The sequence below is a fragment of the Microcebus murinus genome, chromosome 20, assembly GCF_040939455.1.
Source record: "Microcebus murinus isolate Inina chromosome 20, M.murinus_Inina_mat1.0, whole genome shotgun sequence".
Classification (NCBI taxonomy): Eukaryota; Metazoa; Chordata; class Mammalia; order Primates; family Cheirogaleidae; genus Microcebus; species Microcebus murinus.
This window is the reverse complement of record NC_134123.1, coordinates 3435269-3447348: the sequence shown is the minus strand read 5'-3', so window position 1 is coordinate 3447348 and position 12080 is coordinate 3435269. Positions and strand designations below refer to the sequence as shown.

General features: G+C 36.7%; 1 protein-coding gene across 1 annotated transcript in view; it reads right to left on the bottom strand.

Moving 5' to 3' along the window:
- LONP2 (lon peptidase 2, peroxisomal) overlaps positions 1-12080 on the bottom strand; it is a 122925-nt gene that overhangs the window by 89102 nt on the left and 21743 nt on the right. Inside the window, exon 6 of the mRNA XM_012788995.3 lies at positions 8731-8825. Coding sequence (XP_012644449.1) covers positions 8731-8825 — 95 coding nt within the window. The remainder of the gene's footprint in view (positions 1-8730; positions 8826-12080) is intronic.

Sequence of the window (12080 nt, the reverse complement as noted above, 5' to 3'; positions counted from 1 at the left end):
GATATTCCATGTTCACAGACTAGAAGAATATTGTTAAAATGTCCAAAGTATCCAAAGTGACGTACGTATTCAATACAATCCTTATCAAAATTCCAATGGCACTTTTCATAAAAATGGAAAAGAAAATCCTAAAATTCATATGGAATCACAAAAGATCCTGAATAGCCAAATCAATCTTAGGCAAGAACAACAAAGCTAGAAGCACCATACTTTCTGATTTCAAGTTACATTACAAGGCTACAGTAATCAGCAAGTATTGTTGTGGCACAAAACAGACACAAAGACCAACGGAACAGGCCGGGCGCGGTGGCTCACGCCTGTAATCCTAGCACTCTGGGAGGCCGAGGCGGGCGGATTGCTCAAGGTCAGGAGTTCAAAACCAGCCTGAGCGAGACCCCGTCTCTACCATAAAAATAGAAAGAAATTAATTGGCCAACTAATATATATAATATAAAAATCAGCCGGGCATGGTGGCTCGTGCCTGTAGTCCCAGCTACTCGGGAGGCTGAGGCAGCAGGATCGCTTGAGCCCAGGAGTTTGAGGTTGCTGTGAGCTAGGCTGACGCCACGGCACTCACTCTAGCCTAGGCAAGAAAGCGAGACTCTGTCTCAAAAAAAAAAAAAAAAAAAAAAAAAAAAGACCAACGGAACAGAATTGACAGCCCAGACCCATACCTATTGGGTCAACTAATTTTCAATGGGAGAACCGTAAATATACATAGGGAAAGGAGTCTCTTCAAATAAATGTTGGGAAAATTGGATATCCACATGTGTAACAATGAAATTGGACCCTTAACTTATATCATACATGAAAATTAATTTAAAATGTATCAGAGACTTAAACATAAGATCTGAAAATGTAAAACTCCTAAAAAACAACAACAAAAACATATAGAAGAAGGATCTCTGGCCAGGCATAGTGGCTCACACCTGTAATCCTAACACTCTGGTAGGCCAAGGCAGGAGGATCCTTTGAGTTCAGGAGTTCAAGACCAACCTGAGCAAGAACAAGACTCGGCCTCTACTAATAGAACAATTAGCCAGGCATGGTGGCATGCACCTGTAGTCCCAGCCATTTGGGAGGCTGAGGCAGGAGGATCGCTGAAGCCCAAGAGCTTGAGGCTACAGTGAGCTATGATGACGTTACGGCACTCTAGCCTGGGTGACAGAGTTAAGACTCAGTCTCAAAAAACAAATTAAAAGAAGAAGAAGAAGAAGAAAAAAAGAATAAGGACCTTGATATTGGTCTAGGCAATGATTTTTCTGGATATGACAACAAAAGCAAGGCAACAAAAGCAAAAATAAGCAATCCAACTAAAAAGCTTCTGTATAGCAAAATGAAAAGGCAATCTATGGAATGGGAGAAACTATTTGCAAACCATATATTTAATAAGAGGTTAATATCCAATATATAAAAGAAATCCACACAACTCAATAGCATAAAAACAAATAGCCCAAGTACAAAAAATGGACAACGGACGTGAACAGACATTTCTTCAAAGACACGCAAATGGCCAACAAGTGAAAAGTGCTTACTATGACTAATCATCAGGTAAATGCAAATCAAAACCTCAATGAGACATCCCCTCATACCTGCTAGGATGGGAATTACTAAAAAGAAAAAAAATGATAACAAGTGAAGGCAAGAGTACGGAGAAAAGGGAACCCTTATATACTGTTGGCAGGAATCTAAGTAGGTATAGCCATTATGAAAACAACATGATCCCAGAAAAATGGATGGCTTCAAAAAATAACAAAAAAGAATAGTATAAAAGTTACTCAGAAAAATAAAAATAGAACTTCCACATGATCCAGAGATCCCGCTTCTGGGTATATGTCAAAATGAATTGAAATCAAGGACTCAAAGAGATATCTGCACTCTCATGTTCACTGCAGTTTTATTTACAACAGCCAAGATATGGAAACAACCTAACTGTCCACTGACAGATAAATGGATAACGAAAATATAATAGAAAAATGCAATGGAGTATCATTCAGCCTTAAAAAAGAAGGAAATTTTACCATTGTGATAACATGATGGACCTGGAGGGCATTAATTTAAGTGAAATAAGCCAGACACAGAAAACAAATAATGCATGATTTTACATATATGTGGAATCCAAAATGATCAAACTCAAAAAAGGAGAGAGTAGAATGGTGGCTGTCAGGGTCAGGGGAGAAGAAAAAATTAGGAGGTGATGGTAAAAGGATACAAAGTTTCAGTTATGCAAGGTAAATAAGTTCTGGAGTTTTGGAGATTTATTATAAAGCCTAGTGCCTATAGCTAACAATACTATAATGTGTACTTAAAATTTGCTAGATGGTAGATCTTATGTGAAATGTTCTTACCACCCTCCCCCCAAAAAAGCCTATAATAATAATAATAATAATTATAATTATAAAAGGGGCAGGAAGAAGCTTTGGGAGGAGATGGATATGTTTATGGTTTTGAAGGTGGTGATAGTTTCATGGGTGTATACTTATCCCCAAACTCACTGAGATGTATTCATTAAATATGTACAGAGCAAGATGGCCACATATAACCCTCCAGCAATAGTCCCTCCCTAGGAACACCAAATTCAACAACTATCCAAACTAGAAGGCACCTTCATAAAATCAACAATCAGGTGAGCGATTACAGTATAGTTTTAATGTTTCATCAAGGAAAGAGGCACTGAAGAGCGCAGGAAAGAGTTTTGCATTGCTCATGCCTCCCCACCTCCCTCCTGACCAGCAGCATTGTGCCAAGTGCCTGGTGGAGAGAGAATCTGCGTGCCTGGGGTGGGAGTGGGGAGACTGAAGTGACTCTGGGACACTACGTTTTAACTTAGGGCCACCCTGTCACAAGAGAACACAGTACAGGGCAGAACTGCCGGCATTCATGGAGGAGGAAGCATTTAGACCAGCCCGGCCAGAGGGAAATCCTCCTCCCCGGCAGTAGAAACTTGAGTTCTAACTAGCTCCACTACTGGCTCACAAAAGGAGTCTGGGGCCTATAATAAATTTGAAAGGTACTTAGGCCACAAAGTCTACAGTCCTTGGGCAAGTCCTACAGCTGCACCAGCTCAACAGCTAGTAGACTTTGGGTGTCTGTGACCCAGTGAGACACCAGCAACAGTGGCCAAGACAGTGCCTGTGTTACCCACCCCTCCCCTCACTCCAAGCAGTGCAACTTGGAGAGAGTTTTCTTCTACTTGAGGAAAGGAAAGGGATGAGTACAAAGTAACGGTAAGCATGCAAATACAGAATACTCTAGTGCTATAATTACAGTAGATAAACCACTTATATCTTCAGTAGGGAGACTAAAAGACAAGCTTATCAAAAATAACAACTACAACAACTTTTTAAGAGATAGTATAAAAAGATATAAAATGAAAACAACAAAAAGTCAAGAAAGGGGGATGAAGTTAAAGCACAGAGTTTCTTTTAGATTGCTCTTTGTTTGTTATCTGTAAGCAGAGTTAAGTTGTCACTTGTTTAAAATAATTGGTTATAAATGTTTTTTGCAAGCCTCATGGTAACCTCAAATCAAAAAACCTGCAATAGATAGATAAAATGAAAGGCAAAAAATTAAAACACACTACCAGAGATAATCACTTTTACACAAAGGAAGACAGGAAGGAAGGAGAACGTACATACGTACATACCACAAAATAACCAGAAATCAAATAACAACACAGGAGTAGTAAGTCCTTACCTATTATTAGTAACACTGAATGTAAATGGACTAAACTCTCCAATCACAACACATACAGCTGTTGAGAGATATAATTGAAGAATTAATGTGATGTGGCTTTATTATTTTCTTTTATTGCATCATTATTTTATCGCATCACTCAACAGTGCTATATTAAAGACAGAAATAGGAGTTTGCAGGGTTTTGCCCAAAGGAATATGTGAACTCATTAGTTCGCCTATCAAAGGTTGCCTTGCTTTGGGAGGGCTCTCAAAGCTCTGGTAGGGATCTTTTCCAAGAGGCTTCCTGGTTATCTCAAAATCTGTGAAGCCTTCCTATTTTTGAAAGACAGGTAAATATCTTGCTCACAGAATGGGAGCTAGAGACAATGAGTACCCTAGCCAAGAGACATGCCCCTGTGGTTATGAACAATTTGTTTTGTACAGATGGGTTTCCTGCTCTCTCCTGTCTGCCTTAAGTCCATAATAACTGGATCAAAGAAATACAGAGCCACTATACCTCTTTGTTATTACTCTGGTAATTGATAACTATCTCTTAGAACTTAGAAGTTAGCCCCTGAAAGACTTTGCACCTGTTTGTTCACCTAGATAGATTAGAATTTGTTAGAAGCCCTTTGAAAGGACTTTTGACCCTAAGCCACTACCTGTTACCCATAGCAAGCAAGATTATCTAATATGTAAATCTGTTACCCTGACAACTGGTAATTGATATCTGTGATTATAAAAACCTATGTGAATCTAACCAAAATAGTGGACCACTTATGGAGATATGGTCCAGACTCCTGAGTACCCCTGCTTTATCTGCTCTATTTATATAAATCTATAAACTATACCTCAGTCTCTGTGTATTCTTTTATTTTCTCTATTTCCTATCAATTTTCTTATCTTCTGTGGCTGCCCCTATCTAAGGGATCTGGCCTGATCTCCTCGCAGCCCTGCCTCCCCACATACAGTAGCTGAATGGATAAAAAAACAAGACTAAACTGTATGTTGTCTATAATAAACTCACTTCACCTACAAAGACACACACAGACTGAAAATAAAGGGATAGAAAAAGATATTCCATGCAATGGAAACCAAAAACAGGAGTAGCTATATATCTATCAGATAAAAGAGAATTCAAGATAAAAACTGTAAAAACAAAGAAGGTCATTTTATCATGATAAAGGGGTAAATTCAACAGGAGGATAAAACAATTCTAAATATATATGCATGCAACACTGGAATACTCAGACATATAAGGCAAATATTATCAGAGCTAAAGGGAAAGATGGATCCCTTGTTTCAAATAAATAACCTAACAATATATCTTAAAGAACTAGAAAAACAAGAGCAAAGCAAACCCAAAATTATCAGAAGAAAAGAAATAACAAAGGTTAGAACAAAATAAGTGAAATAGAAACCAAAAAATACAAAAGACCAATGAAACAAAAAAGTTAGTTTTTGAAAAGATAAACAGAATTGATGTACATTTAGCCAGACTAAGAATAAAAGAAAGAAGACCCAAATAATAAAATCAAAGATGAAAAAGGAGACATTACAGCTGATAACTGCAAAAATCCAAAGGATCATTAGAGACTGCTATGAGGTTATTTTCCAATAAGCTGGAAAACCTAGAAGAAATGAATACATTCCAAGCCACACACAACCTACCAAGATTGAACCAGGAAGAAACCCAAAGACTGAATAAACCAATAACAAGTAATGAGATGGAAAGAGTAATAAAAAGTCTCCTATCAAAGGAAAAGCCAGGACCATATATGGCTTCACTGCTAAATTCTACCAAGCTTTCAATAGGCTATTCCAAAAAATCAAAAAGGAGGGAATTATTCCCAAACTCATTCTATGAGGCCTATATCACCCTGATACCAAAACCAGACAAAAACAAAACAAAATAAAACTATAAGCCAATATCTCTGATGAATACAGATTCAAAAATCCTCAACAAAATGCTAGTAAACCAAATGCAACAACACATTAAAAAGATCATTCATCATGATCAAGTAAGATTTATCCCAGGGATGCAAGGATGGTTCAACATATGCAAATCAATCAATGTGATACGTCATATCAACAGAATGAAGGACAAAACAAATAAAAACCCCACATGATCATTTCAATTGATCCTGAAAAAGCATTTGAAAAAATTCAACATCCCTTCTCTTCATTATAAAAACTCTCAAAAAACTTAGTATAGAAGGAATATACCTCAACACAATAAAAGCCAGATATGACAGACACATAGCTAGTATCCTAGCGAATAGTGAAAGACTGAAAGCCTTTCCTCTAAGATCTGGAACAAGACAAGGATGCCACTTTCACCACTGTTGTGCAACACAGTACTAGAAATTCTAGATAGAGCAATCAGACAAGAGAATGAAATAAAGAACATCCAAACTGGAAAGAAGTCAAATTATTCTTGTTTGCAGATGATATGATCTTACATCTAGAGAAACTTAAAGACTCCACACACAAAAAACTATTAGAACTGATAAGCAAATTCAGTAAAGTTACAGGATACAAAATCAACATACAAAAATGAGTAGCATTTATATATGCCCAAACCAAACAATCTGAAAAAGAAACCAAGAAAGTAATCCCATTTACAATAGCTACAAATAAAGTACTGATAAAATACCTAGGAATAAACTTAACAAAAGAAGTAAAAGATCTCTATAATGAAAATTATAAAACATTGATGAAAAAAATGAAGAGGACACAAGAAAATGTAAAGATATTCCACACTCACAGATTGGAAGAATCAATATTATTAAAATGTCCACACTACCCAAAGAAATCTACAGATTTAATGCAATCCCCATCAAAATACCAATGACATTCTTCACAGAAATAGAAAGATAGTCATACAATATATATGAAATTACAAAAGACCAAGAATAGCCAAAGCCATCTTAAGCAAAAAGAATAAAACTGGGGGAATCACATTACTTGACTTTAAATTACTCTACAGAGCTACAATAACCACAACAGCATGGTGCTGGCATAGGAACAGACACACAGACCAATGTAACAGAAGAGAGAATTCAGAAATAAATCCACACATCTTTAGTGACCCTGTTTCAACAAAGGTGCCAAGAACATACAATGGGGGAAAGGACAGTCTCTTCAATAAATGGTGCTGGGAAAACTTGATATCCATATGCAGAAGAATAAAACTAGACCCTTATCTCTTGCCATATGCAAAAATTAAATCAAAATAGATTAAAGACTTAAATCTAAAAACAGAAATTATGAAATTACTAAAAGAAAGCATTGGGGAAATGCTCTAGGACACTGGTCTGGGCAATTACTCCCTGAGCAATGCCCCAAAAGCACAGGGAACCAAAGCAAAATTGGACAAATGTGATCATATCAAGCTGAAAACCTTCTGCACAGCAAATGAAATAGTCAACAAAGTAAAGAGACAATCCACAGAATGGGAGAAAATGTTTGCAAACTACCCATCAGACAAGGGATTAGTAACTAGAATGTGTAAGGAGCTCAAACAACTTGATAGGAAAAAATCAAATAATTCAATTTAAAAATGGGCAAAAGATCTAAATAGACATTTCTCAAAAAGAGACATACTAATTGCCAACAAGTATATGAAAAAACTGCTATCATTAGTCATCAGAGAAAGGCAAATCAAACCTACAATGAGATATCATCTCATGCCAGTTAAATGGCTTTTATCAAAAAGACAGGCAATAAAGAATGCTGGTGGGGATGTGGTGAAAGGGGAACCCTCGTATACTGTAGGTGGGAATGTAAATTAGTGCACCATGAAATGTAAATTAGTTTCCACTATGGAAAACAGCGTGGAGGGTCCTCAAAAAACTAAAAATATGGCTTAGCAATCCCACTGCTAGGTATATATTCAAAAGAAAGAAATTCAGTATATAGAAAAGATACCTGCACTACCATGTTTACTGCAGCACTATTCACAACAGCTAAGATTTGGAATCAACCTAAGTGTCCATTAATGGACGAATACATAAAGAAAACGTGGTACACACAGACAATGGAATATTATTCAGCCATAAAAAGTTATAAAATCCTGTCCTTTGCTACAAAATGGATGGACCTGGAGAACACTATGTTAAGTGAATAAGCCAAGCACAGAAAGATAAATCTCACATGTTCTCACTCATATGTGGGAGCTAAATAATACAATAATTGATCTCGTGGAAACAGAGAGTAGAATGATGGTTACCAGAAGCTGAGAAGGATAGCAGGGATAGGGGAATAAAGTGGGGATGGTTACTGGGTGCAAAAATATGAGAATTAGATAGAATGAACTACCTTTGATAGCACAGTAAAGTGACTACAGTCAACAATAAGTTATGGTAGACTTTAAAATAACTAAAACAATGAAACGGGAATGTCCCTAACACAAAGAAATAATAAATGCTTGCAGTGATAGACACCCCAATTACCCTGATTTGATTATTACATACTGTATGTATGCATGTATCAAAGGTAGATGTACCCTGTAAATATATATAACTCTTATGTAGGCATATTAAAAAACTTTTTAAAAATTATGCCAGTCATATTTCAATGAAGTAATTTTAAAAAACTGAAAAAAATAATTTAAAATTAAGATAATAATGGGGAATATTTGAAATGAAAATTTTCATGAGCTTTCTTTTTTTTTTTTGAGACAGAGTCTCACTTTGTTGCCCAGGCTAGAGTGAGTGCCATGGCGTCAGCCTAGCTAATGGCAACCTCAATCTCCTGGGCTCAAGTGATCCTCCTGCCTCAGCCTCCCAAGTAGCTGGGTCTACAGGCATGCACCACCATGCCTGGCTAATTTTTTGTATATATATTTTTAGTTGGTCAATTAATTTCTTTCTATTTTTTAGTAGAGACGGGGTCTCACTCAGGGTGATTTCGAACTCCTGACCTTGAGCAATCCGCCTGCCTCGGCCTCCCAGAGTGCTAGGATTACAGGCGTGAGCCACCTCGCCTGGCCTTCATGAGCTTTCTGAATCACAATTAGACTGCAAAAAAAGTTGTTATTTTATTGGCTCACCAGTTGTACTTTTGTTCCAAGGAAGCTCCACCATAAGTTCCAAATAATTTCTTGTCAGAGCATATTCTGGCATTGACTGAGGCATTTTTTTGAGTCTGTGGGGAAAGAACACATAGCAAACATGCTCAAGAAGATAGAAGAATCCCATAATAACAGAAAAATCAAGCAAATCTCCTTTTCTTGGTTAGACATATCATGAGTATTTTGTTAAACAAATCTAGAAATTTTTAAGGATCCAGTTAATAAAAAGCTTATTTTTTTCTGTAATGCACTTGCAGAACAACATAAAACAGATACCTGCAAACTAGGGGGAAAAACAGTATAACTAATGCTATCCTGGAAATATGGCCTCACCAGTATCTGTCCCTTTTGAGCTCAGAGGGAGTCTTAAATAACATATATCCATAGATTTCCTTATCACAGTAAGATTTAAGTGCCTAACTATGCATAAAACAATAACTATATATATTTTTATATGATACATGAAGTATGCTCATAAAAGCCAGCTAGTATCAGACATTCATTTATTTTTATTTTAGCATATTACAGGGGCACAGATGTTTAGGTTACATGTATTGCCTTTGCCCCACCCAAGTCAGAGCTTCAAATGTGTCCATCCCCTAGACAGTGCACACTGTACCCCTTAGGTGTGAATATACCCACCCTCCTCCCCTCAACTGACACCCAAAGAATGTTACTACTATATATGTACTTAAGTGTTGATCAGTTAATACCAATTTGATGGTGAGTACATGTGGTGCTTGTTTTTCCATTTTGGGTATACGTCACTTAGTAGAATGGGCTCCAGCTCTATCCAGGATAATACAAGAGGTGCTGTACCACCATTGTTTTTTCTGGCTGAGTAGAACTCCGTAGTATACATATACCACATTCTATTAATCCACTCATCTATTGAGGGGCACTTGGGTTGTCTCCACATCTTTGCAATCGTGAATTGTGCTGCTATAAACATTTGAGTGCAGATGTCTCTTTTACAGAATGTCATTTTATCCTTTAGGTAGATGCCCAGGATTGGGATTGCTGGATCAAATGGTAGTTCTACTTGTAGCTCTTTGAGGTATCTCCATATTACTTTCCACAGAGGCTGTACTAGTTTGCGGTTCCACAAGCAGTGTATAAATGTTCCTAACTCTCTGCATCCACACAAACATTTGTTGTTTTGGGACTATTTGATAAAGGCCATTCTCACTGGGGATAAGTGATACCTCATTGTGGTTTTGACTTGCATTTCCCTGATGATTAGAGACATTGAGCATTTTTTCATACATTTGTTGGCCATTAGTCTATATTCTTTTGAAAAGTTTCTGTTCATGTCCTTTGTCCACTTTTTGATAGAGTTGTTTGATTTTTCCTTGCTGATTTTCCTGAGTTCTATATAGACTCTAGTTATTAGCCCTTTATCGGACATGTAACATGTGAATATTTTCTCCCATTCTAGAGGTTATCTGTTTGCTATCATGATAGTTTCCTTGGCTATGCAGAAGCTTTTTAATTTGATCAGGTCCCATTTACTTATTTTTGTTGTTGCTGTTATTGCCTTTGGGGGTCTTCTTCATAAATTCTTTGCCTAGGCCAACGTCTAGGAGAGTTTTCCAACATTTTCTTCTAGAATTCTTATAGTTTCATGACTTAGGTTTAAGTCTGTTATCCACCATGAGTTCATTTTTGTGAGAAGTGAAAGGTACAGATCCTGTTTCAGTCTTCTACATGTGGCTATCCAGTTTTCCCAGCACCATTTATTGAATAAGGATTCTTTTCCCCAGTGTATGTTTTTGCGTGCTTTGTCAAAGATCATATAGTTATATGTGGATACATTTATATCTGGGTTCTCAGTTCTGTTCCAGTGGTCTATTTCTCTGTTCTTGGGCCAGTACCATGCTATTTTAGTTGCTATAGCCCTGTAGTATAATTTGAAGTATGGTAAATTGATGCCTCCGAATTTGTTCTTTTTGTTTAATGTTGCTTTTGCAATGAGGAGTCTTCTCTTGTTCCATATGAAGTGAATTATTTTTTCTAGATCTGTGAAAAATGATATTGGTATTTTAATAGGGATTGCATTGAATCTGTAGATCACTTTTTGATAAAGTGATCTGTAGATCACTATTTGATAAAGGCCATTCTCACTGGGGATAAGTGATATCTCATTATGGTTTTGACTTGCATTTCTCTGATGATTAGAGACATTGAGTATTTTTTCATACATTTGCTGGCCATTAGTCTATATTCTTTTGAAAATATAGACATTTTAACAATGTTGATTCTGCCAATCCATGAGCCTGGTAAAATTTCTACCTGTTTACATCCTCTGCTATTTCCTTCCTCAGTGTTTCATAGTTTTCCCTGAAGAGGTCTATTACCTCCTTAGCTAAATATATTCCTAGGTATTTGCTGTTGTTGTTATTGTGCATGGGATTGAATCTTTGATTTGGGTTTCAGTTTGTTGCTGACCTATACAAATGCTACTGATTTGTGTACACTGATTTTATAACCTGAGAATTTGCTGAATTTGTTTATTAATTCTAGTAGTCTCATGGCAAAATCTTTGGACTTCTCTGGATATAAGACCGTATCATCAGCAAACAATAACAGTTTAACCTATTCTGCCCCCATTTGGATGCCCTTGGTTTACTTCTCTTGTCTGACTGCTCTGGCTACGACTTACAGCACTACGTTGAATAGAAGTGGTGATAGAGGGCAATGCTGTCTGGTTCCAATTCTAAGTGGGAATGCTTTCAATTTTTCCCTATTCAGTATGATTTTGGCTGTGGGTTTGTCATATATGGCTTCTACCATTTTTAGGTAAGTTCCATCTATGCCTATTTTGCTAAGCATTCTTATCATAAAAGGGTGCTGAATTTTGAATGCTTTTTCTGCATCTATTGAGAGGTCTCTGTTTTTGCTTCTACTTATGTGGCAAATTACATTTATAGATATGCATATGTTGAACCATCCCAGCATCTCTGGGATGAAGCCCACTTGGTCGTGATAAATTATTTTTTTGTTAACACCTGAATTTGGTTTGCTGGAATCGTATCGAGAATTTTTCCATTTATATTCATAAGGGATATGGTCTATAGTTTTCTTTTTTTGTTGTATCATTTCCTGGTTTTGGTATCAGAGTGATGCTGACTTCATTAAATGTATTGAGGAGGATTCCTTGCTTCTTAATGTTATGGAATAATTTCTGTAGGCCAGGCACCAGTTATTCTTTGTAGGTCTGGTAAAATTCGGGTGTGAAACCGTCTGGTACAGGACTTTTCTTTTTAAGGTTTTTATTGCTGCTTCAATTTTGGTTCTTGATATTGGTTTGTTCAGGAATTCTATTTCTT